A 27,723-nucleotide genomic window follows, 5' to 3' on the forward strand; every position below is an offset into this window, starting at 1 on the left:
AAATTGGTTTTTTTTTTTTTTTTTGAAATTGGTCAAAACAGTCAAGAAATAGAAGAGATTTATCCTCTTCATAGTATCTTACATTAACAAACCCATGCAAAAAATAAGGACCATTTTATTAGCTCTTTATTACCCTCTTTCTATAATAGATTCCTCTAACACTAGACTAACAATAATACCCCCCTTATCCTCAAAGTAGGACTTGCCATAAAATCCTAATAATAAAACCCCTTTAGTTGGGTTGATAGTTTGGAGGCTTTTGTAGGATAAAACCATCTTTGTATTGTGGTAAGATAGAGAGGATCCTAACAATAAAATTTAGATTCTCAACTTCTGCTAAGAAGTATTTATCTTATGATTTACCTTAATATTGACCATGGTTTTTTCATAGGTAATCACATAATAATTTTGAAAAAGGAAAAATTTACCTCATACCTTCCTATAATCATTTTGAAAAAGAAAAAAAAAAAACCTTATTTGCCATTGACAAAACCATCCAACATGGGGTTAAAAGGAGCATCGGAGGCCAAGGAAATGAAAAGTGAGGTGGCATGTGAGTAGACAATTTGAAGCAAGGCTGATCTCTGCTAATGAACAGTCTCCTCATATACAATGCCTTATCCAAGCCTTACGTCACTTTTGAGTGGCCCATTTTTCAACAGTGTCTGCCTCTCTCTAGAAGTTGGAACAGCAACACAACCAAGTCTCCTCTCCTTCCTCCTCCATCGCTCGACTCTCAGTCCCTGACAAACTTTCCTTTCCCTAAAACCCTAAACGAAAATGGGCATATGAACAAAGCTCTTCACTACTCCTCCAATGGCGGAGTTGTCACTCTATGCCTTTTCTTGGCGCTTGTCCTCTTTCCACACCCTCCTCATTCCACGCCACGCTTCCCTCAAACCCTCCCATGTACTTCGCAATCAAAGACCACCATCTCATCTCAGTTCCTTCCTCTCTTACTGTTCTTCGACACCAACCCCTTCGCATTCAGATGATGATGAGTTCGGGCTCCTTTCCTCGACTGGTACATTTCCAAGCATCCAATTCTCGTTCTTGATTTGTTTTTTCTCTTTAAGTTTTTCAGTTTCGAATGTGGTTATTTTTTGCCTTTTTTTCGTTTGTGATCTTTTGGCAGATTGTTCGGATGGAAGCATCTTGTTCCGGTTTGGGTATGCTAGTGAAATTGCAGGAAGAGTTGAATTAGAAGGAGCTGAAGGCTTAGCTGAGGTAGAGAAAGCTAGCAAATGCGTGGAGAGTGAGGTTGTGGAAGAATCGAAGCTTTTGGGCAGGGATGATGGAGTGGTGGATGAGGAGTTCTCTGATACTAGGAAAAACAAAAAAACTTCACTTTGGGATAGTGAACACAGGATAGCTTCTGGCGAGGTGATTAATGATGTTGGTGATGAGATAGTTTTGTGCAGCGAAGAGAGTGATAGTAATGTGGTTGAAGCTGTGAAAAATAGTAGAATTGAACTAGAGGACAAAATAGTTTTGTGCAGAGAGAGTGACAATGATGTGGTTGAAGATGGGAAGGATCGTAGAATTGGACCAGAGGATGAGATAGCTTTGAGCAAAGAACACAGTGATGTTCCTGAGAGTGACAGTAATGTGGTTCAAGCTGTGTATGATAGTGAAATTGGACAGGAGGATGAGGTAGCTTTGCACAGAGAACATATTGATGACATTGAAAATGACACTACTGTGGTTGCTGCTATAATTGATAGTAGCATTGGAATGGAGGAAAGATTGCTGGCAGAAAGTGGTCTGGACATCCAATCTAGTGATTCTTTTGACCGTGTTGTCAGGTTGGAAACCGAAATCACTGTAAATTCTGAGAAAAATGCGGTTGAGGAGGATAAGGGTCAATTTTTAAAGCCAGTTGGTGTATCCGAGCTTGATAACGGATTTAATATAGAAAATAGTAGCCCTGAGGAAGATTTTGAAGGACATGTTGAGAATGGAGTCAGTACCCTGGCTGTTGTTATGGAGTCAGAAGTAGGTCCTGATTCAGAATTGGATTGTGCTTCTGAGGAGATTTTTGAGGAAAAAAGTGAGGGTGAACTGATGATATCAGTGGCTTGTTCAGAGCCTCATTCAGTTGTTGAGGTAGTAAATAGTTTTGGATCATCAGAAAGTCAGGAGGAGAATTTGAAGATCAAAGATATGCATCTGTCTACACATGCAGATGCAGAGCTGAGCCATGTGACTGATGAAGTTGGACATGAAGGTGATATGATCAAAGTGAGGCCTGTGTGTGCTGTGGTAGGGCCTGAACCAGTTCTCAATGAGGAAACAAGTCATGGGTCAGTTGAAGAATCTGCTGACGCACATGGAACTGAAAACTCAATACCGGTTTGCACTATTTCACTACTTCACTTCCACTTTGAATGCTAAGATTTGTACTTTGTTTGCACATGGTTTAATGTTTAGCATATAAGCGCATCATTTTCTTAGTTATTTTATTTAATGATGTTACTGGAGTCAACCGATATTGGAACTAGTGATGCACAAGTAGCTTCAGCAACATAAATGAATGGAAGTAGAAGATATGAGCGAAGGAAATTTAAGGCTGAAGTGTATGAAATTCTTGACTAGCATGCTGCTGCCTTCTGGATTTGGTGGTATTTTTTGGCTGGTTGGATTGGAAGCTTAGGTTAGAGTATGAAGCCCATCATTTCAGATAGCATAAAAACTGATTTTTGGGTAGAACTGAAACAGCTGCTTTTGGACTTCTGTTGTAGTTTTCAAACAACTTTATTTTGCAATTCCATCATTGAAATAGTGGGAAAAATTGTATTTTGAGCCCCTTAAAGTTTGTTTTTATAGTGATAAATAAGCAATTTTGCTAGGAAAACAAAATAAGCATTTTTGTATTTGGAAAAAGAAAAAAAGTTCATAAATATGTAAATTGCTTCGAGTTCTTGAGAAGACAACATATTTAATGATGTGAAAAAGAAAAATTGCTAATAAGGTTATAAACTAAATGGGATATCCAACATATACTCATTTCTGTTTCTTTCTAATAAATGTTTCCTGCTCCTAATTTAAAGGGTGGGGCTAAAGGATCTCTCCTTTTGCAATTCCTTTGGAACCATTAAAGAACTCTATTAGAGACTTAGTAACCCTTGACATTATGAATGTTTTAGTTCGATCCCACTCATTTTTCTCTAAAACTCATTCAAGAGAGAAGACCACATAGAAGAGAAAACCTAGCTGACACGGTTATATCTGTTTCTGATATCCAACCCACAAATCACCCCTTTCCCTCATTCCTCAACACCACATTCATTCAAGACATCAAGAATTTATCTGTCTTTAACAAAAGCATTTTAGAAATCAGTTTTGCTATCACCCTGCTCTATTGCTGAGTTAAAATGATCAAAATTAGTTTGTATGTATCCCCTAACAAACTAACAGGCCTATACTTTCTATGCTCTCTATACAACTTTTCTTAGGAACAAGCAAAATGAAAACATTGCACTTGGACTTTTCTCAAATTCCTGTGTTATTTGAAAAATATTTAAAATCTTCATAACTTCCTCTTTGATTTTTTTTCTTTGATAGGTAAGATTTTCTTATGGGTCTCTGTCAGGACTCAACTTGGAATCTTCCATATCTCCACTCCAATCCTTTGTCACATGTATCAGAGCTCAAGGGCTTCTAACCTCCTCTATGAATGCACTTTGTTGCCAATTAAAAAAAAATAAAATTATAGAGCCTTCAAGCACTTGTGCCATATCATTTCCTAGTTTTTTGAAAGTTGTCACCACCTCCTTATTGTAGTCTCTCAGGACTAACTTTCTCATTTGCATCAATACTATCAAACACCATGCATCTCCACTCTAAAGTTTCAAACAAACCATGGACATGCTATAAATTCATTATTTATGCCTTCTTTTGTTCTCAATTCTCCATCAATTTTTAGTCTTCCAGTGTGGTTGTTGTTTTGATAAGCAATAATTGTCTGTGGAAAAACTTTGTATTTGGATCCCTTTCCTTAAGCCCAAGCACTTTAGATTTTTGCTACCAACTAATTTCTCTTGTTTCGGCCAATTTGTGGCATTCTTATTCATTTCTTTCTCCTACCCATTCTATAATCAAACCCCTAACCATCTCTCCATGTGCTGCTTCTTTATTTTATCTAGAGCTCTAGCCTTTTTCACTATAGTATTACCAATCACTTCTATATTCTATTTTGAAGTTTGCTTTCAAAGCTTTTAATTTCTTTGTAAATATTGGAAGAAGAGTTATGGAAAAATTCTTTTTGTACTCTTCTTACTTATATTTTTATGAATTAAATAAAAACTTAACCAAACAAGTTATCAAAAATGAGAAAAGCAAGTCTAAATAATAAAACATATCTATGTGATTTCTTGCCCTTTAATTACCTTATGGCTTGTTGCTTTTGGTAGTCCTTACATTTAGTTTTTGTTTGTGGGAGGATTCCTCATCCTTCTATTGTACTTCTTAGTTCCTAATTCAATATATCACATTGTTGTTTCTCATAAAAAAAAAAAAAGTCTACTTTTATGGATCTCCCTTGAAGCTCTTTTTTTATTTTATTTTATCCTTTTCCTTGCTCTTGTTTGATACTTGAACAGTGGTTTGAAATGGTTATTAAAGGCTTTTGGAGTTTTAGGGGACAAAACTCCAGAAAATTAAGAAAAAATCTTGGGTGATTTCAAAGTAAGTCTCTATTTTTATGATAGAGATTTTTCTTTAAATTCCCTTTCTCCTTTTTTGGGTTGAAAGATATGTATTTGTCGGAAAAGTTCAAGGCCCATTTGGTAGAGGGAATGAAAATAAATTTCAGAATTTTTTTTTTTTCCATTTTCGAAAATGAAAGATATGAATATTTTAAAGAACTTGTAGTTTTTGGACCATCTTTTATTGTTGAAGCACTAGTTTCTTTGAAAATGCAGAAAACAATATTTTGATGCTTCATGAAAACAACCATGAAATCAATGATATAACCCATTTTCAAGAATTTAGTTGCATGATCGTTTTTGGAAACATGCTACCAAACAGTCGCCCACTTCTCATCTTGAATGGTCTTTGCCTTCCTTCAACCATTTGGGTTCAATCTAGTTACCCTAGCTATAACCTTTGTAAATGACTTTGTCTTAGTGTCTGTCTCATGTTGGTAGTTCAAATTTCGAAGGTGTGGAGGTCCCTTTAAATTTTCCTAGCCAAGAGTTAAAGGGTGTCTCTTTCCATAGGTCACCACCTACCTACCCTAGCGAGTCTCATTCCACAATTAGAGATCAACCTCTAGAATCCATCCCCTTTATATTGGAATGTTTTCTCATAGAGGGTCTCACACCTAGTAAAGTGGCCAATGTGCAGTTAGTTTTGCCAACCATGAGAATGTTAAATATTATGAGAATGTCATCCAAAAGGGCAATAGCAGGGCGCATTCTATGTAGAAGCTCTATTTTAGAAGGTAGGTTAGATCTTTATTTGGAATTTTGCGTGATTCTTAGGAGCTAATTTTGAGGTTGTCCTGACCTTAATTGTAAATATGATCATGGATTGGAATATTAGAGGTCTAGGTTCTAGAATAAAAATAAGAGTCATTAGGGATTTTCTTTGTTGTGAAACCAAGACATTGTGATGCTTCAGGAAACAAAGAGGGAGACATGTGATAGTAGGCTCATGGGTAGTGTTTGGAGTGTGTGTCAAGTTGAAGGATGGAAATGTCATAGATTCATGAAAAAATTACAAGTTGTCAAATCAAAGAATGGAATAAGCATCTTTCGGAAATTCAAAGGAGAAAAAGAAAATTCTTACAACCATTGTTAGCATTGATGCCAATAAGCAGAAAGGGATTTTACTCCTAAGCTTTTGCCAATGAGGGCCTCAAGGAAAGGGGAGTTAGGATTTATTGTTAAAGGAAGTGCTTTGCATTAAAGCAAAAAGCTAGGGTTAGATGGATAAAAGAATGGGATTTCAACTGTTAAATATTTTCATAGGGTGGCCAATTTTAAGCTTAATAGAAAATTCATAAAGTCCTTGGCGTTTGATGAGAAGGGGGTAATCCTTGGTAACATTGAAAACATTTCAGAGGAGATAATGCATTCTTTTGGAAAGCTATATTCAAAGTCCTTGGTGATTCTTGGAGGTTAGAAGGATTGAATTGGTCATCTATTTTAGTAGAGAGTGTTATATGGCTAGACTGCCTCTTTTCAGAGGAGGAGCTTTGCAATGTCGTTTTTTAGTTAGACAAGGAAAAGGCTCTAGGGCCTGATGGATTCATCATTGCAGTCTTTCAAGAGTGTTACAATATGCTTAAGAAGGATCTACTAAGGGTGTTCTTAGGGTTTCACAATAACGGGGTAATAGACTAAAACACACTAATGCTTCCTTCATTGTTCTTGTGTCAAAAAAGAATTCAACCAACAAAATCTCCAATTTCAAACCTATAATCCTATTCACTAGTCTATATATGATCATAGCTAACATCCATTTAAGGTGCATTTGAAAACTCCTCCATCAAACCATCAACATCTACCAAGGAGCAATTGTTAAGGGGAGGTGGATTTTAGATGTTGTTTTGATTGCTCATGAAGTGGTGGATGAGAAAAGGTGTTTAGAAGAGGAAGGGGTAGTCTTCAAAATTGATTTTAAAAAAGCCTATGACAGTGTGGATTTGGGTTTTTTGGACCATGTACAAGAGATAAATGGGTTTAGTGCACGATGTAGGTCTTGGATGAGGGGTTGCTTGTCCTTGACAAGTTTTACTATTTTAGTAAATGAAAATGCCAAAGGATGGGTCAAGGTATCTAGAGGTTTAAGACAAGAAAATCCTCTTTCTCCATTCCTTTTTACCATTGCAGTTGGCGTCTTAAATAGGATAATGTTGAGAGCGGAGGAGAGTGATTTGTCAGAAGGTTTGCTAGTGGGAAGGAATAGGACTAGAGTGTTTCATCTACAATTCATAGATGAAACCATTTTTTTTTGTAGAGCTTCTATGGAAGGTTTGCAAAACCTCAAGTTAACATTATTGGTTTTTAGGCAAATATTAAGGCTTAAGATCAATTTAGATAAGAGCATTCTTTCTAGTATTAATACAAATCAGGATTTGATTTCTAGGTTGGCTTCGATACTTAAATGTGAAGTTTTAAACTAACCTTTAACTTACCTGGGTTTGCCATTAGGGGGGAATTTGAAGGCAAACATATTTTGGGATCCAATAATTGATAGAATCTCGAGGAGATTGGACGGGTGGAAAAAAGCCACTTGTCATTAGGGTGTAGAATAACTCTAATTAAGTCATGCTTAGCTCACATTCCTAGCTATTCTTATCTCTTTTCAAGATTCCAACATTAGTAGCTTTAAGGATTGAAAAATTGCAAAGAGATTTTCTTTGATCAGAAGTTGGGAAGGATAAAAAGGATCATCTTCTCGGTTGGGACCTAGTGCATAGGCTTAAGGAGTTTAGAGGTTTGGGGCTTGGAAATATATCTTTGAGGAACCGTGCTCTCTTAGGGAAGTGGCTTTGGAGGTTCCTAGGGAAACTTTTTCCCTTTAGCATCAGGTTACTTCGAGCATTCATGGGACACATATTACTGGATGAGATGCTAACATTTTAGTCAGATTGTCTCATTGGTGCCCTTTGGAAGGCCATCACACATGTTTTCCATGATTTTTATACATATGCTCGCTTTATGGTAGGTGATAGGGCGAACATGTGTTCTTTAGAAGATTATAGTGGGTTGGGGTGGTGGGGGGGGTCAACTATTGTGTTTGCAATTTTCAAGTCTTTACAAAATTATCATAATTTAAAATCTCACTATATAAGCTATCCTTGGTAACTCTTTTTTTTTTCTTTTTCTTGGTGCTGTATCTTTTGTCGTAACCTTATTGATATGGAGATTGAGGGCCTAGAAAGACTCATGTCTTCACTCACTTGTGTGCACTTATCTCCATCCGTCCCAGATTAGATAGCTTGGTCTTTATCCTCTTCACGCTTTTCTTAGTAAAATCTTTCTTTATGACTTTGTCCAATATACAAGATCTAGTTGCTTGACTTGTGGTGCACAAGAAGGTAAATGTCAATGAAATGTTATAGTTGACAAGGCCTCCCAAATTCCTTAATTTTGACTACTGCATCTTGTGTATGGGGAGTGGAGAGATTATTGACCATTTCCTTCTACATTGTCCAATAACTCTAAGGCTATGGCATCAACTATTGTAATAAGTCAAGATGGATTGGGTTCTGCCTAGGAGTATATGTGACATGATGATCATTTCATATAAGGGTTTGGGGAACTCTATTAAAGGCAATATCCTTTGACAAATCACTTGTCTCACTTTGCTTTGGATTGTGTGACGGGAGATAAATGTTAACATCTTTGAGGATAAGTGGAGGATAATAGAAATGTTATGGGATCTACTTTATTTCTATTCCTTTTTTTGGGTCTTTTGTACTGACACTTTTAGAGGCATTCCTCTCAATGTTATTCAACTCAACTAGCATTTGAAGTGTAGATCAAAAAGATTTGCACAATGATGAGAGGAGCCTAGTTTGTGTTTGAGGAGATGATATCTATGTATATTCTTATGTGGTTTAAACCTATTTGTATAAGTCTTCTTGTATAGTGGTGAAGTTTAGTCATATTTTGGTAAGGTTTTTGTGTTTGTTGGGAGTACTCCTCATCCTTTTAATGTACTTTTTATCTATAGTTAGTTCATCTTTTGTTTTTGATAGAAAAAAGAAACAATTTTCAATTCCATCATCATATAGCCACTTGGAACTTTTGTGGTCACAGATGTTTTTAGAAGTTAAAACTTAAAATAGTCAAGAAAGCTGATATTAGACCTTTTTTTTTTTTTTTTGTCACGTTTTGGGCATTAACAACCCGCATACCAGTCCAAGGATTGTACAGAAGGGTCTAAGGATATTGTGAAGCACTGTGACCACCAGACAGTCTTTGAGATTACTCTACAGTCCTTGGATTCGTTCAACCTTTATTCAGTATGGGTAGTATAGATCAGGTGCTTCAGTTTTCTGTGAAATCCACCCCTGCTTTTGTTGCTTATAACTTGCTTAAATTCTTCTCCATAGTTGGTTAAATTTTTACCTATTTTGAAAATTGGAAATTCTCTAACAATGGAAGAGATGGCTTGTTAAAATTTGTTTCTTGATTTTCTGATAAGCTCAATTGAAATTCAGTTGCTCCAGTGGTGCCTTTGGCTTATTTTAATCCGGTCTTCTCCCATCTCATTAAAATTGACAATCTGCACTTTAGCTTGAATTCTTAATATGGTCCTAAATGTGATTTGGACATTTAGTCATTTCAAATTCAAGGAACTGATCTAGATTTTGACTGAGCAATTCAGTTGCTCCAGTGGTCTGTTTGGCTTATTTTAATCTGCTCTTCTCCCATCTCATTAAAATTGACAATCCGCACTTTGCCTTGAATTCTTTTATGCTCCAAAATGTGATCTGGGAATTCTGTCATTTCAAATTCAAGGAACTGATCTAGATTTTCACTTGATGTTCTTCATTTTGTAGTTAAAAGACATTGCCCCTTCCTCAAATTTGGAAGCAGAAACAACTGAAGAAGATGTACAAAGTTGTGATGCTATAGAAGAATCAGGCACCAAAGCAGTGGCGTTGAAATTGGTTGAAACTACTTTGAATGGGTATGCTGCTCAATTCCTCCTTTTCCCCCCTACAAATATTTTTAATTTTCAATTCTCCAAATATTTTTGTCACAAGCACCTCAATCAGTTGACTGCCTATAGTTCGAGTTTGATACATTCTCTATGGTTGTCCTCTATGTTATGGTATTTTGGAGCAACATCAAGTAAAAATGGTTATCATATTTGAGGTTTTGCTGGTGATATAGGGATTAGTTTTTAATGGTGGTTGATTATTTGGGTTTTATTAATGATTCAAGGATTTTGTGGATTCTTTATAGTGATTTTGAGTTAGCTCTCTCTCTCTCTCTCTCTCTCTCACACACACACACACACACACACACACACACACCTACTCACTCTTGAGGGAGATTTTCTCTGTGGTTGGTGTTTTTCTGACAATGGTTGCAGATTCAGGTATTTTCAACTTTGAGTTAGATTTACAAACTGTTTTAGTTTTGTTTTATGGATCTTTGTCATGTTGGCTGAAAATTAGCTACAAAAAACATTTTCTGTTTGTTAAAAAATTTCATGGCTTTAGAGTTTGATGTGCAATTCGATCCCTTTTTTTTCTTAGATTTTGGGAGGTTTTTTTTTTTTTTTTTTTTTTTTTTTTTTTTTTTTTTCTGTGAAAACAGTTGGGGATTCAGGCATGTTCAACAATGAGTTGAAGTTACATTTTTTTTTTTCTTTCTGTCATTTTTTTAAGGGAGCATTGCTATTTTGATAGAAAACTGGCTACAAAAAATATTTTGCTTCCCTTTGTTCTAAAGTTTGATATGCAATTTGATCTTTAGTTTTACCAAGTGAATTTTCTGTGGCTTGTGATTTTATATGTTTTATTCTATTTGAATATAATGGGTATCAAGTTCACTGTTTCTTTTCTTGCATACAAATGCTCTGAGTCAGTAAAATTTTGATATGTCATAAATTTTATAAATTCTTGCTTCTAAATAAGACTTTTCTCCAGGTGCATATAGGACATGAAAAGGTATCTTTTGCCATCTCTTGTTGGGCCAAAGGCAAACAAATATTTTAGGGCTTTCTATGAGTGTGTTTCCCATACAACTATCTAGAATAGGCACAGATGCGGACATGGCATGATATAAAAATGCTAACAAAATGAATCTTAAAAGAAGAAGACATGATTCTTTAGTAAAAGAAATATAATGGGGGAAGATAATGCCATTATATTTTACCTATTTTATTGAGAAAGTAAGCACCTACATTCTCTTTTGGTAGTCTGTCACCCGATTTTAATACCTAACTTTACCCTAATGTATTACCATACAATTAAGTAAACATTCTGTTTTTCTCTTTTCTCATTTCTCACCCATCCTTTTAGTACCTTATGAAACCGTTTTACTAATTTCATATGTGATTAGAAATTAGGGATAACATAATAAAGTATCAAAAGAGATAAATCACTATCTTGATATCTATTGGTACAATCACTTCTGATCAAATTTCTCAGCTTCTCAAGTGCTAACATATTCTCAAGTGTGAGTTTAATATTTTAGCAGGGTCCTTTTGCCTTTATATAGCTAATTCTTTAAACAAACAGTTTTTTGTTTATGTAAAAGATGGGTCACATCCCCTATGTTGTGACTAGAAGCTAATGACTGGTAATGGCGGGGCTGGTCAATAATTCATTTTCAACATGCCTGGGATGGGGAGTGGCTTGGGGCAGTAACAGTAGCGGTTTGGTCTTATGCAATAGCGTACCTCTCAAGGAAGGTTGGATATCTAGGGAGAAAATCAGAGAGATCACATATCTAGATAAATTATTTAGAGAAGATTATCAGTCTAGCTGTTCTGATATTTGTTTATTTTTGGACAGGGAGGAAATCTTGATGACAGGATTGGCTCTATCTTCTGGTGCTGCTTTATTGCCACATCCATCCAAGGTACCTATAATACTGGTCACAACCTTTTTTATGATAATTTTATATCTACAACTATCAGAAAAATTACTTGGAGACTGACAAAGAAATGAGTGGTAGGATTCAGATTGTTGAGTTACTCAAGCTATGGATTTGTTTGATACTGGTTCCATTCCAGAGATTCCACATGTAGCAAATCAAGTTCTTGTCCTGCTAGATGTGCTAGATGTGTTTTTAGCAGCAAAAAAATTCTACAAGAATCTCTTATGGGTGACTAAATTGAACTAATATATTTTTTGAATGTTTGTAGTTGGATATCAAAATAGAACTCTAATTAATTAGTATCACAAGTGAGCGCCAAATCTGCAATGAATCTTTGAATTGATTTGGAAAGTGGTATTCATGATTTCAATTGTAAAGTCCATCCATTTCAGAAAATAACTAGAAACACTTAATTGTTTTAGACATTTTTGGCAATCTTTTGCTTTACAATTACATATTCAGTGTAAATAATTTGAAAAATAATAATTTCCAGGCATTGACAGGTGGAGAGGATGCTTATTTTGTTGCTTTCCAGAACTGGTTTGGCGTGGCTGATGGAGTTGGCCAGTGGTCATTAGAAGGTAATCCTTTCATGATATCATTGTTGCAGGCCATTTCCATGTAAGTGTTTTTGTCCCTTTTGAATCACTAATGGAAAAGAAACCAAAGTCCTGATTTCTTTGAAATGCAACCCTGTATTAGACTTCATTTTTTGAAGATATGGAAACCCCTCTGGGCAGCTGTTCTAAATTTCAGAATCTGGAACATTGTTGAATACACCTTAGATGTTTTATCATGCTGATGCAAATTCATTTTATATTCTTTCTTGAACTTAACTTACAATTCAATATCTCATACAAATGTGGGCTTGAGTCTTGGCTCAATTGGTAGGGATTGGGGTGGTTACGTAGGAGGTTTCAGGTTCGAGTCAGAGTCAAAAAAGGAAAAAAAAAAAAAATCATACAAATGTCTGTTGATTAAAATGGAAAAGTGCTATTTTTTAATTTGTATATTATTGATTTCTAATCTTTGAGTAGGATGAAATGCAAGAGATCACATCTAATATTATTTCTAACCTTAGCACTGATATACTTGACATTAGATTGTGATTTTAGTTGATGACATTTTTTATTTTGTCCAGACAAACACCAAAAAAAGATGTTGCAATCTGAAACAGAAAAGTGAAAAAGAAAATTAACCTTTTTCTATATCTGTGATCACTGGAATCAACCTATTGAGATGTGGCTGATATAATAATGCAAGTTGAGTGCAAACAATAATTGCAGTTTGGTTCTCAGTGATTGTAAGATATCATTCTCTACCAACTTGATGGTGTTGCTGCATAAACAGAATAAAAAGAAAAAAATCTTAAAAATTCAGTATGTTTATGCAAATGTGCCTGGGTTAAATTCAGTAAGTTCTTCCTTTTTTCAGGGATTAATGGAGGACTATATGCTCGAGAAGTCATGGACAACTGTGAAGAGATAGTGTTCAAATGCAAAGGGATTCCAATAACCAACCCAAGAGAAATTCTTAATCGAAGTGTTGCTGAAGCACAATCTCCTGGATTGTCTACAGTTTTGGTTGCTTACTTTAATGGTCAGGTATGGTTATGCCCCAACTTAAGCTTTATTATGAATTAGGCATGGAAACAACTGGGAGAGAGGCAGAAAGAAAGGTGGTAATTGCAAGACGGGATTTTGGAAAACCATGTCAAGTTGGAGTACTTTTTTACTGTTCAACAGTGTCAAACATAATTTATTTTATTTTATTTTATTTTTTATCAGAAACAACAATTCATTGGTAAGGAATTGAAAGTGCTTGCAAAGGATTAGGAATCCTTCCCAAAGACGCAAAACTCTGGTCAAACTGAGCAAGTAGATAAATTCCCCAAAATACAAAACAAGATCTCTATCTTAATATTTTCCTTTTTGCCAGAAGAAATATGCACATGTAGGCTACTCTACTCTCTATAGGCTGAAGCTTTGCTCCAAGCTTAACGATTTTGACCCTTATGATTCACACATAGAATTCCAATTGAGCTAAATTACATTGAGGAGTTTCCTTAAAAGTTGTAGTTTTTAAGGCCTAAAAAGAAGAACAAAAATAAATTAAGTCCCATATGGATTTTGTACTTCCCTACTTATCCTAACTTCCATACTATCCGTTGAAGATTATTACACCTGTAATATACAACTATGAAAGATATACAATTGTAATATATAGCTCTGTGTGTACAATTGTGTGAATATCCAAATATGTAGATTTATGTATATAATCCATGATTTGTAGGAATCTTTAATTGGGTAGTTTCCGATTCTTTCCTTATTCTTTCTTTTTTACTGCTGTATATATTTCTAGGGTTTCCTATCAATATATATTTCTAGGGTTATATACTTTTAAAATATGAGTGAGAAATACAATTTTTTTCCACATGGTATTAGAGCCGAATTAGCCTTCATTGCTGAGTTTTAGTGCCCTTTTTCCTCTGTCTTTTAAACCCTAGTTTAACGGCCTTGATTGCCATTTCAAAGGCACTCTACTATATTTTTCTCTAAAATTATTTTTGAGCTCTACCCGCCATGTTTGAGATTGTTAACGACACCAACACTGCCTAAACTCAAGTGACTGACAACATGAATCCTCCATCAACGACTGATTTGTCTAGAACAACGAACAAGGATACTATTTGGTGTACCTACTGTAGGAAGCTAAGACACAAGAGGGACCAGTGCTAAAAACTCTATGGAAAGCCTCAAACTTTGCGTAAAGATTGGGTTTTCAAGGGTGGACAACAACAGAGAACTCCGGCACACTTCACCGACTCTTAAATCAATGAAAACCCTTTATAAGAGAGAGTGAATTTTGGTGGTAAGTTTAATAAGGAAGAGATTGAGAAATTGAAGAATCTCCTAGGAACCTTGAGAGTCCTAGTGGTGCTTGCTCTCTTGTTCAATAAGGTAAATATTCCCCTTCTCTTGCTTTTAGTGTCTCCGATATGTCTTTCCTAAGCTCTTGGGTCATTGACTTGGGAGCTACAAATCATATGACTCATTCCTCACAAATGTTTAGTACCTATAGCCTATGTCCTCGTAATAAGAAAATAGCCACTGCTAATGGCTCTCTAGCCATCGTGGTTGGTCAAGGGAAAGTTCATTCAAATATATTCATAGTTTTGAAAAATGTGCTACATGTACCAGGCTTTCCACCAATCTTTTCTCCATTCATTGACTTACCAAATAACTAAATTGCCATGTGATTTTTTATCTCTCTATGTGTTTTAGGAATAGAGTATAAGGAAGATGATTGGACATCGTAGGGAAAAGAATGGACTTTTTTATCTGGAGTTGCCGTTTGTTTTAAATAGGACTAAGTATCGAGTACCCTTATCATTCCTTTCCGAAATCCCATCCACAATAAAAGATAAGATTTGGCTTCATCATTGTTGTCTTGAACATATGCTGTTTAGCATTCTCAAAATCATTTTTCCTTTATTGTTCAAAGGAATTGATGTATAAAAATTACATTGTGATGTTTGTGAACTTGCAAAGCACCATCGTGCTTCTTTTCCAATAACTAATAAAAGAGTTTAAATTCCTTTTGCGTTAGTTCATAGTGATATTTGGGGTCCTTCCACAGTTCCTAATATTTCAGGCTCTAGATGGTTTGTCTCATTTATAGATGATTGCACTCAAGTATCTTGGATCTTTCTTCTCAAACAAAAATCGGATGTAAGTACTGTATTTCCCAATTTTCACAAAATGATCAAGTCCTTTGCCTGGTTAGTGGCACACAAGAAGGTAAACACTAATAACATGCTAAGAAGACCATACAAAGCCCTCAGTCCTAATATTTGTTAAGTTGTGTATGAAGCATGGAGAATCAATCGATCATCTTTTCCTTCATTGTCCTTTGACGATGGGGTTGTGGCACAGATTATTTAGATTGACCAAGATGGATTGGGTTCCTTGAAGGGTATTTTTGACATGATGACCATTACATATAAGGGATTAGGAAGCTCCAAGAGAGGCCTAGTGTTGTGGTAAAATTGCTTGTATTGCTTTAATTTTATTTATATGGCGGGAAAGAAATGCTAGGATTTTTGAGGACAAGGCAAGGACCTCAGAGGTTCTTTGGGATACCATTCATTTCCTTGCTTCTTTTTGGGCCTCTTGCACCATATCTTTTAAGGGCATCCCCTTTAATATGGTTCAACTTGATCGGTTAGTGATGTGTAGTTCCAAGGGTGTGGGTTAGTAAGGAGAGGTTGCTTTTGTAATTACTTTATGGTTTATTGTTTTTGGTATTCCTTATGTTTAGTTTTTATTTGTAGGAGGATTCCTCATCCTTCTATTGTACTTCTTTATTTCTAATTCAATATATCACATTGTTGTTTCTCATTAAATAATTTTTTTTCATAAAATGGTCAAAACTCATTTTGGAGTGGGAATCAAGAAGTTTAGGTTTGATAATGCAATGGATTACTTCAATCATGTCCTATCTCCTTATTTTCAAAAAGAAGGTATCATCCATGAATCCTTTTGCGTTAGTGCTCCTTAACAAAATGGGATTGCTAAAAGAAAAATGGTCATCTTCTTGTTGTTAGTTGTTACACGAGCTTTTTTATTCCAAAAAATGTCCCTAAATCATATTAGGGGATACAATACTTATTGCCACTCATCTTATAAACCGTTTGCCATCTAGAGTTTTGGGGTTCGAAAGTCCAATGGAAATTTTTTCAAAATACTTCTCAAACTTTACAACGTCTACTAGTCTTGTTCCAAAAGTTTTTGAGGGGAAACAATATTTATTGCTGCTCATCTTATAAACCAGTTTGCATATAGAGTTTTGGGGTTCAAAAGTCCAATAGAAATTTTTCCAAAATACTTCCCAAACTTTACAATGTCTACCAATCTTATTCTAAAAGTTTTTTATTGTGTTTCTTTTGTCCACATCCACACTCATAACAAAGGGAAACTAGTTCCAAGAGCAATTAAGTGCAATTTTGTGGGTTATTCATTTACTCAAAAAGGTTATAAATGTTATCATCCACCCATTCGACAATTTTATTTCTCTTCTGATGTATCCTTTATTGAACATGAAGGTTACTTCAATCATCCTTATCTTTAAGGGGAAACAACATTGATGGATGATAGGGATATAGGAGACTAGTTCTTACTTGACTTGTCCCCATCTGTGTGTAAGCCTTCATAATCACAATCATCTGTGTCTAAGCCTGTGTTTGAGCACTCACAAATTCTTGAACCTTGGAAGTCCACCTTCAGGGAAACAAGTTCCTAATTCTACAAGGCCAATTTTGGTTTACTCAAGGAAGAAAGGTACCATCATTGAACTTGTGTAGGTCCAAGAGTTAGAATCGACCACTTCTTATGATGTAAATGATCCATCTTCTCCTAAGATTTCTTATGATTCTGTTGATATTAGTGATCTAAATTTGCCCGTTATAGTTAGCAAAGGCATAAGAACGTGTACTCAACACCCTTTATATCCACTTTCCCATTTTGTGTCCTATGACACATTGTCATCATCTCATAAAGATTTTCTTGCCAGCCTAAACACCATATCCATACGTAAGACCTTATCTGAGGCGCTAAATAGTAAGGAGTGGAAACAAGCCATGAGGGCCGAGATGGAAGCACTTGAAAAGAATGAGACTCGGGATGCAATTGAGTTACCAAGAGAGAAGTGTCTAGTGGGGTGCAAGTGGGTGTTTATAGCAAAATACAAGGCGAATGGTTGTTTTAAGAGATACAAAGCTAGACTCGTTGCCAAATGTTATACTCAAACATATGGAGTAACCAAGATGAATACTGTGAGAGTTTTACTCTCTTTGGCTGCCTAAGTTGACTAAGACTTACAATAGTTTGATGTGAAAAATGCATTCCTACATGGAGAACTTGAAGAGGAAATTTATATGAGCCTTCCACTTGGTTTTAATATGCACTTGAAAGGAAAAAAAGGTATGTAAATTGAAGAAAACTTTGTATGGGCTAAAACAATCTCCATGGGCTTGGTTTGAAAGATTTTTCTAAGTCATGATAATTGTTGGTTACAAACAAAGCCACAGTGACCACACCTTATTTGTTAAACACTCGGCTTTAGGGAGAGTAATTGCCTTACTAGTTTATGTGGATGATATAATAGTGACTGGAAATGATTATGAAGAAAGAGAAGCATTGAAGTGGTGCTTAGCAAAAGAGTTTGAAAAAAAAGAGCCTGGAAGACTAAAGTTGTTTTTGGGTATTGAAGTGGCTCACCCAAAAAAGGGAATTTCTGTCTCCTAACATACGTATGTTATTGACTTATTGTAAGAAACTGGAAAAATAGGATGTAAACCGGCTGACACACTTATTGATCCAAATCACAAGCTTAGAGAAGCAAGTGAGGATGCAGTTGTGGACAAGGGTATGCACCAGAGATTGGTTGATAGGCTAATCTACTTCTCACATACGTAACTAAACATAGCCTATGTAGTCAGCCTAGTGAGTTAATTTATGTATAACCCAAAGGAAGTTCATCTATAGACTGTATACAGAATCCTACACTGCTTGGAAGCAACTCTGGGGAAAGGAATTTTGTTTAAAAAAAGTATTGAGCTATCATTGGAGGCCTATATTGATGTAGACTATGCAAGATCGGTTGTTGATTAGAGGTTTACTACAGGATATTGTACTATTCTTGGAGGGAACTTCGTAACTTGGAGGAGTAAGCAACAAAATATTGTTATAGGATCTAGTGCAGAAGTAGAGTTTTGTATAATTGCCCAAGGAATTTGTGAGTTGCTTTGGCTCAATATTATCTTAGAGGACTGAAAATTAAGTGGGAGACGCCGATGAGACTTTATTGCGACAATAAGTCTACCATCAACATTTGCACATAACCCTGTTTTGACATGACAGAACCAAACATGTTTAAATAGATAAACATTTTATTAAGGAGAAGTTGGATAGTGGCTTAATCTGCATACCATATGTGTCCACTGGAGGTCAATTAGTCGATGTCTTAATGAAAGGATTAGCTAGTGGTTGGTTTCAAGAAATCATTATCAAGTTGGGAATGGATGATATCTATTCACCAACTTGAGGGGGAGTGTTGAAGATTATTATAGTTGTAATGTACAACTGTGAAAGATATACAATTGTGTAGAGAACTATAATATATAGCTCTATGTGTGTGTGTATAGCTGTGTGAATATCCAGCTGTGTAGATTTGTGTATCTAATCCTTGATTTGTAGGGATCTTTAATAAGGTAGTTTTCAATTCTTTCCTTCATTTTTTTTTTGTTGCTATATATGTTTTTAGGGTTGTATACTTTTAAAATATGAATGAGAAATACAATTTTTCTCCACACTATCCAAATCATAGTGAGGCAAGAAATTTGCGTCAAAATTTTGCCTCTAGTTGTGCTCCCCAAACCCTTAAAGGATATAGTCATCATGTTGCCTATGCTCCTAGGAGAACCTAATTGAGTCTAACTAGTTTGAATAGCTTGTGCCACAACCCTAAAGTCATAGGGCAATGTAAGAAAAGATGGTCAATCAATGGGCAAGACTAAGGGCTTTGTACGGTTTCTCACTTGTAGCAAGTCATTGGTATTAACCATCTTGTTAGCCACTGACCATACAAAGGTCTTGATCTTATATGGGGCTTTAGATTTCCAAATGAATTTTGATGGAGGGAAATGAGCAAGATTTAAAAGATTGGATAGGGCTAAAAAGAAATGAGCAAAATTTGTGCCAAACAGAATTTTGAAGTCTTTTTTATTTCCTACCCTTGTGTACAATTGTATGCGCTTCATGCCTAATGCCTACCTGAACAAGTTAAAATACGTCACTATAGAAGTTTGGCTGATGGCAAGCTAGGTATCATGGTCATAGGTTTGGGACAAGGACATAACAACATATAGGCATATGGTCATTGAACATGAAAAGTCCTCGAAGGTTGGTATACATACAGAATGGGAGAAATTAGTGAAAGACTTAGAGAACAGAAAAAATCATCCTTGTGGAGTTCTTTTATTGAGGAAGAGAATGTGATAATCACTCTCTAAGGAGATAGTGTGGTTTGATTAGATAAAGGAGTAAAGTAACTAGCTTGAGAGTAATTAGAGAACCAAATGATTTTCTGTCTAAAACAAGCTTATATAAGAAATCAATATCGAGCACTTATTTTTTGTGTTGGACATATCCAGAGGATGTTCCATGGTGGATGTTACTTACCAGTTTTACAGTTTCAATTTGCAAAGACACAGTAAAAGTCTGTCTAAGTTAGAATTATGAAAAAATACTCTTAAAATTTGGTGATAGGCTAAGGAGGCCTGTACCAGAATATGAGTTGTGATTTTACTAAAACTAGGAATATGAATGAATAGTGAGAATTGATGGCCAAAAAGTATTTATAAGTAGCCTTTTCCTGTCTTTGATATGAATGCGAGATTGTGTATGACATTGTACATTCGTTGCAGGATAGATGAAGTGAAGAAGTGCATTAGGAATGGTTGTGGTCAAAGAATATACTCGTTTCAGATATGGAATCGTGACACTCATTAAAATAAACTTCCAAATACTGAACTCATTATACATGGAATGATTCGAAAAGGCACCTTTTCCTCTTGCATCTCCACCAGAATCTGGGCAAATAATATCTTCTGTTAAGGAAAGGAAAGGAAAGTACAGACAGGCATCATATTATTATAGTACCAAAGAGAGAGAAACAGAGTAAACAAAATGGAGATTAAGATTCAGACAAAGGGAAAGGATATCTTATAATATATCTATTTTGCCTTCTGGTTTACACCTTCTCCCTTCTTATTTTGTTATGTGTTTACTCTTTTAAAATCTGAGGTGTTCAACCATTTCAACTAAAAGATTATGTGGAGGTTCAGTAGATGGACAGAGGGTGGTGTGGTACTGAAGTTTTAGAAGGCTTTTTTGGGTTTCCATTATTTTATTTTATTTTTCTATGAGAAACCCAATAGATGTTTTCTAGTAATTAAAAAGATCAAGAAGGACGAGACATCCTTCCACCATGTATAAATTTGGATCAAGACAAGGGAATGGATTCCTTTACAGGGACCTGTATAGTTGAACAAACAGGAGTTTCCATTATTTTATTCTAAACAAATTTGGATGTTATTTAAAAACAGCACATCAGTTAGAACCGGACTGGATGATACTAGTAAGTTTAACAATGGATTTTCTAATATTGTTGGTTGGTCTATGGGTTTAAGTCATTTGATTGCTAGGAAACTCAGTCAATGGATTTTTTTAGGTAGGGTTAGGGAGGGGCAGTTTGGGAGGTTTTAGTTTCAATGTGAACTTGACTGTTGTCAGGAAGAAACAAGGAAATGGTGTTCACTACTTGAGAATATTAATTCATTATCTCACTGAAAAAAAGGATGTTATGTTATTAAATTATAAAACCATGGTTTCATTCCTGAAAAAAACTTGAAAAATTTTTCATTGTGTTTTCTAAATTTTTCTAGGTTGTGGAACTATCTCTGAAGATAGTGAAGTATGTATGATGGTTAGATTTTCAAATGCTTAGAAGTCTGAGATAGCACAAATATTCTATGGGCATGATGTGAGTTTTGAGGCAATAGTCAAAGGTGCTTTAGAATATAGACCAGAATGAGTTTTTGCATGTGTTTGGAAAGAAATGATCTTTGCTCAAGAAGGAATTTGAGGAACTCCTTTCTGGAAAAACTGTATCCTGGAAAAACTTGTCTTTTGAGTCTCTTCAGTAGAGTTGCACGCTTGCACCTGGTAGATGGAAGATTATTAAAATGCTTGAATTTGAACCAGAGTAAGAAATCAGTCAATCAAGGCGCTATTTCAGGTGACATATTAGGATATTTCAAGGCTATTCTCCACTGACACCTTTTATCGGACTTAGAGCGGACAGTGCTGACTAGTGCTCAATTGCATTAGTGAGTTCTATATGGTTATAGAAGCCCCTTGAAGAGGAAATTTGAATAGCCATCTTTGATATGGATGGGGATAAAGCTTCTATCTCATATGGATTCACTGTGGCTATTTATCATAGATTATTCGAATATTTGAAAGGGGATACTTTTTGAGAAGTTTATGAGGGAGGGATTGTAAAACAATTTGTTAATTTCTTCACAGCCCTGCTTCCTGAAAACAGTGGATCCATACCAGTTTGGGTACTTTAGGATCTTAGGCCCTTCAGTTTAGTTTCTAGTTGCAAGGTTATTGCTAGAGTGTTGGTGAGAGGAAGCTTTTAAGTATCATCACTGACATTAGTGCTTTTTACCATAGGGAGGCATATCTTCAATGCAGTCTGGCTGATGAAATTATGGAGAAATAATGAAATTGACAAAAAGGAGTATTAGTCTTCAAAAAAAATTTTAAAAGTCATATGATCATGCCGGCTGGTTTTCTCTTAATTGTTATAAAAAGGAAAGGCTTTAAATTTTGCTTCAGAAAGAGGATTTTGGATTGCTTGAAGACTGCCTCTGATGCCGTTTTATTAACGGGAGGTTGGATGTTGGTTTATCGAATTGAAACATCGAGGCAACAAGACCCACTATCTCCCTTTCATTTTCTTGTGGTGAGCATAAGATGATTTTGCATCTGAAAGAGTGTATGAGTTTCCCATCCTGTCTCTATAAATTCATATTTGCTTTCTTCTAGTGAGGAAGAGAAGTTTGCTAATTTATCCAGTATTCTTAGGTTCCTTGAGGGGGGTTTTGATTCAACCTAACAAGAGACTATTGTGGCTTAATATTCCATTGGAGAGTGTGTCTTGCTGGGTAGTGTTCTGTGGTTTGAGCTGGAATCCTAGGGGCCTGGTGATTTTTATACATGGTTGTAGAGGGAGTGCTTAGAACTGATGGTTGGTAAATGCTTGCTTTCTTTATGACGGTGGTTACCTTATACAGTCTTGTAGGCCTCTATATCGATGTATTATATATCTATTTACAAAGTCTGGCATTTTTGGGAAATCAACAGGGTCTGGATACAAAGCATGGTCATTTGCTTGATTGAGGGGTGGTGACTTTCCCTAACATAAATGAGCGGAGGGATTCCATCCAACTTATCCTTAGAAGTAAGGTCTTAATTGGTGCTGGCTAAGAGGTTTCCTTGAGTACTGAGAGCTCTTTGGCACTTTACTATTTGCTACCAAAATGATGCCAATCCTGCCCTGCAAGAAATCATCAATGCGGTTTGAAAGCTATGACTGAGGTTTGCACCAGCTTATTCACCTTACTAGATTCATTGTTAAAAATAGATCTAGAGTCTTCTTCCTTGAAGATAGGTGATCAGGCAAAAGCCCTTCTCAAATCCTGTCTTATTCAGGCTTAACACCCTCAAAGGATTACCTTCTATGATTTTCTTTCTCAGCTTACCTCTACCCTTAACTGGAATTTGAATTTCTGGAGAAACCTAAATAACAGGGGGGACTGATGATTTTCATGGACTTCTATTCCTGTGTCATATATCGACTGATGAAAGCATTTGGCTTTTGAACAGTTATTGATTACCTTTTTGTAAGTTCCTTTAGCCTTTGCTAGGAGTCCAAGTTCATTCAGCCTTTGGTAGGACAGGATGGTTCTTCTTCCTTTCCTCTTTCAGAACCTTAAGATTTTTTCTTTGTTAAATTCCATGAAATGGTGAATACTAATGAAAACTTCTAGATAAGGAAGTGTTTTTAAGGCCCTCTCTTTAGCCTGGTGTGTTCTTTGAGGAAGGGAAGTCCTTTTGTCATTTGTTTTTGCATTTCCCATAATCTCTGAAAGTGATTGTTCTCTCTTGTCAGCATGGAGCCCCCCCCCAAAGGGAAGGCTCCTTTGATTCTGGTTATCAAATTCTCCAGCTTAGAAGGAGTGAGAGAGGTAGGTTCTAACTGCTGATTGCCATCTATGGCTCTATTCTGTTTTCTTGGTTGTGGTGGGGTGGGTCAAGAAATTGCCTAATCTTTTGAGGGAAAGGAGTATTTGATGGAGGAGCTATGAGAGTGTGATCTACGTTGCTTAGCTTTGGGTGTAGTTGACTGGAGAGTTCATGGGCATGCCATTAAGTACTATTATGTTATGTATGATTAGATTGTAGATTGCGCTCATGAGGATGTCACTTTTCAGGAACAGTTTTTACAGAACCCTCCCTGTGGAGAAGTGCCAATCATGTTTGATGGTCGTTTTATAGGAAAACCAGGACAGTTGGGATTTGGAGGCATTTGAAGGGATCATATGCATATATTTTGGTCACTTTTTTCTGTACTTTCTGGAGTTAGTCTTGCCATTACAGCTGAAATTGGGTTATGCTGGAGGATTTGTGTGAAGGTGTGTCTATTTTTTCATTAGAGTGTGATTACTTTAGTCATTGTTATAGGTGAGACAACGGTCTCTGTGATCCTGGAGATAGAAGTACCTCAGGAAGTGATTAAGGACAATGGGTTATAGTTGATGCTTTAGGCTTTCTGGATTGCTTGGAAGGGGAATGAGGAAGCCTATGCCCTTGCTAAGGGAGGAACTCTTGCATTAGATAAATTGGGCTGCATGTTATTCCATCTGATTCTGATGCTAATTTTCTTTGCTTTAATGGTTTGAGCCTTCCTTGTCTTTTTCTTGCATGAAAGAGCAGATCCTTCCTGTTTTTTTTGTTGTCATTCTTTTCTGAAATTTCCTTCTTATTTATTTATTTATTTTCATTTTAAAGTTCTATTTCTTATCTTGGTACAATTGCTCTTGTACTAGTGGTAATGTAGCCAACAATATTTCAGGATTAATTAAAGTATTTTAAAGAAATCTGTTATGTTTTTACTTATATTTAAAAATAGGAAATAAAGGTGATCTTTTAATTACATTTATCTTTTGAAAAATTAAAAATGATGTTCGGTTTAGATCATTGGATAAAGATATAGAGATTCTAAAAACCATTGGATTATCTTAAATGCATATTCATTGATATGCTTGCTAGTAAGCATTTTTTAACTCTCACCTTGTCTTGTTTTCATGATCTTTCTTTATCAAATTTTGGCTTGTAATACATTAATGCTGTTTCAAATATCCGCGGAAGTTTCATAATGATTTTCATGATTCAATATAAGAGGATCTTACTCTATTCTTCGAACTTGGTCTAGAATGAACATTATCCTTGTGATATTTTGTATAAGCTTTCAATACATCATACAAGAGCTTATAGTACTGCCAAGAATTTGTTAATAATATATGCTGATGTGGCATTTAATCAGTGTAATGTAGTTTGTTAAAGGTTTGTTAGTACCAACTGATTATGATTATATATATACATATATATTAAAAGATACATAGCACTCCTTTGAAACAGAGTTGCTCATTTTACTTAAAATCTCTCGTTTTTTTTTTTTTTTTTCTCTCAAACATGTTTTCTGCATTTCTGAGTGTCTGAATTGACCATATTTGAACATAAGCCGAAGGAAATATGGTTATTCATATTTGTATTTGCTTTTATAGTTGTAATCTTGCGTGAGTTAAGATTTAAATATCTTATAATCTAAATGTGATATTAAACTTATGCAAGTCAGCAAGCACTGTTTAATTGCTAGAGATAGGGATGTGAATGGGGCAGGACGAGGAATTTCACACACCCTCCTTGCCCCTTTAAAATACTTTCATTCTCTGTTTTTAAAATTTTAATTATATTTAAATAAATATAATTTATAAATAAATAACTTTTCATGCATTTTAAGATTTAATTTTTACAAGAAGTAAACTTTATTTTTGTTTGTGTTGAAAATGGTAAAAAAATTAAAAATAAAATTTAAATATTTTTATTTAATTTTATATATAATCGGGATGGGGTAAGGTAACACCCAAGCTAGACTATTGTTTTATTTTTTTATTTTTTAATTTTTATTATTTATTTATTCATATATCAAACCCACTTTGAACCTATTTATACATCTTTCAAACCCATCCTATTGACTTTTATTTTATTTTTGGCTCAATTACATTTTTTTTTTAAATTCTAAAAAAACGGTGTTTATGAATCTATTTTCGAAAATACAAAACTTGGTATTCATGTTAAAATCATCTTTTGAAAAGATGATTTCAATACAAATTTATAAATTGTATTTATTCTATCATCTTTTCAAAAGATGATTTTACTTTATAAGTATTCACATCAAAATCATCTTTCGGAACGATGACTTCGATATAAATTTATAAACTGTATTCATACTAAAATCACATTTTGAAAATACAATTTATGCATGTAAAATCCTTTTTTTTTTTTTTTGAAAAAATAATAGTGTTGTATTTTTATAAATATTTTATAAAATCTTCTGTTCTAAAAATATTTTTAAAAAATAATATTATTTAAATAAAAAATCCCCATCCTATTAGGGATAGGTTGACATAAGTCATTGAAAATACCTAGCTCGTGGTCATCCCTAGTTAGGACAACCATGCTAGTTGATGAGAAAAGTAATCTTATTTTATAAAATTGGTCATAGCTTTTGTCTCTTTCCTTCTTATGCTTGAAATTCAAAAGCTATAGATGCATTGTGGAGCAAAAATTCATCTTTACTGTACTTTGACAATTTGACTTAACAGGTTCTCCACGTGGCCAATATAGGAGACACAGGATTTCTCATAATAAGACATGGCGCTGTCTTTCAAAGGTCTTCTCCAATGGTTTATGAGTTCAATTTTCCATTGAGGATTGAAAAAGGCGATGACCCCTCTGAACTCATAGAGGTACATTATTTTAAGTCGTTAAATGTCGAGCTGGACCTTTCAGAATTACCTAATAGCTATTACTAAATTTATGAACATTTTATCAAAGGCTGTAGAAAATGTGTTGCTACTATTCCCTGACAAAGGCGATAAGAGAAACATAATTTCATTATGTTTTTACCAACTCTTCTTATAACCTTATTAGGTTTAATTTTATTTGAAAAGTTATAAACTTTGTACGTTTATGTTTCAGGAATACAAAATTGATTTGGATGAGGGTGATGTGATAATCACTGCAACAGATGGCCTTTTTGACAATATATATGAGCCAGAAATCATTTCAATCGTCTCCAAGTCCTTGCAAGCCAATTTAAAACCTAAGGTACCTAGTATCTTGTTCAAATTTTCTTAAGTTTCTCCAAGATGGTAACTGAAAAAAAATCTGATAAACATAAGCTTCTGTAATCTGTATTGGATAATGCAATGTGGCATCACAGAAGGCATGTGACATATACCACAAAAATTAAAAAGAAAAAAAATGCCATAGTTTCTATGCTGGCAGTATCTTGCAACGTGCATATGTGATCTCTTCGCTGAGATTGTTTTTGTGTCTATGCAAAGTTGCATAAGTGGCCCATCATACTTATTCCTTTGAATTGTGACCACAGGTCGGGCACTCTTCTCAACTCCACCTTGAGCTAATGATAGCCCAAGCTTGTTAGAAAATTTAGGTGGTTTTGTTTAGGACAGCGTTGCTATGTTTGCTTGTGATGCATAGCAAACATAGAAAATTTGGGATGTTCATGAGTTTGCTTGTGCTTTTTTCCAGGAAATAGCAGAGCTGTTGGCCATGAGAGCACAAGAGGTGGGGCGGTCATCATCCACCAGGAGTCCATTTGCAGATGCTGCCAAGGCAGCTGGGTATGGAGGATATACCGGTGGCAAGCTTGATGATGTGACAGTTATTGTTTCATCAGTACAAAAGAGAACATGATCGTGTTTACAGTATTCTCTCTTTTTCTCTGTGTATTCTTTATCTCTTTGTAAAGGCCAATAACTTTTCAAGTCTTTCATGACTACGGAACTTTCTGGTGGTTGTCTAAATATAAATAAAAAATCATGTATGTATGTATGTGGTTGTCTAAATATACTTGCTTTATGAAGAAATTCATATGTTCCTTTTTGTGGGCACAGTTGTCTAATTTCACATTAGCAGAGTTATCTCAAATAAGGTCCCCCTCTCAAATTCATCTCAAAAAGTTTGTTTCTCCAAACTATATCCATTTGGTTATTCTACACCAAACGTGCAAACGAGGGCCTACTGATTTGACCCCATAAGAACAACTTTGGATTAGCTATGCATTCGCTTTCTGTGAAGTAAATTGTAGATGCCACTGTCTGAGTATTGCAGGATGATATTTATCTGAACCAACCTTAGTGTAAGGATTTGAG

General features: G+C 35.2%; 1 protein-coding gene across 1 annotated transcript; it reads left to right on the forward strand.

The window, feature by feature from the left end:
• Positions 1-634: 634 nt before the first annotated feature.
• LOC117926765 (probable protein phosphatase 2C BIPP2C1) lies at positions 635-27,460 on the forward strand. The gene is made up of 9 exons (XM_034846052.1): positions 635-1,024; positions 1,136-2,352; positions 9,518-9,648; positions 11,486-11,552; positions 12,064-12,151; positions 13,005-13,174; positions 26,149-26,292; positions 26,525-26,653; positions 27,101-27,460. The coding sequence occupies exons 1-9, from the start codon at positions 817-819 to the stop codon at positions 27,263-27,265; spliced, it is 2,319 nt and encodes a 772-aa protein (XP_034701943.1). The 5' UTR covers positions 635-816; the 3' UTR covers positions 27,266-27,460.
• The last annotated feature ends 263 nt before the right edge of the window (positions 27,461-27,723 follow it).

The sequence above is a fragment of the Vitis riparia genome, chromosome 12 (genome assembly GCF_004353265.1).
Source record: "Vitis riparia cultivar Riparia Gloire de Montpellier isolate 1030 chromosome 12, EGFV_Vit.rip_1.0, whole genome shotgun sequence".
Lineage (NCBI taxonomy): Eukaryota > Viridiplantae > Streptophyta > Magnoliopsida > Vitales > Vitaceae > Vitis > Vitis riparia.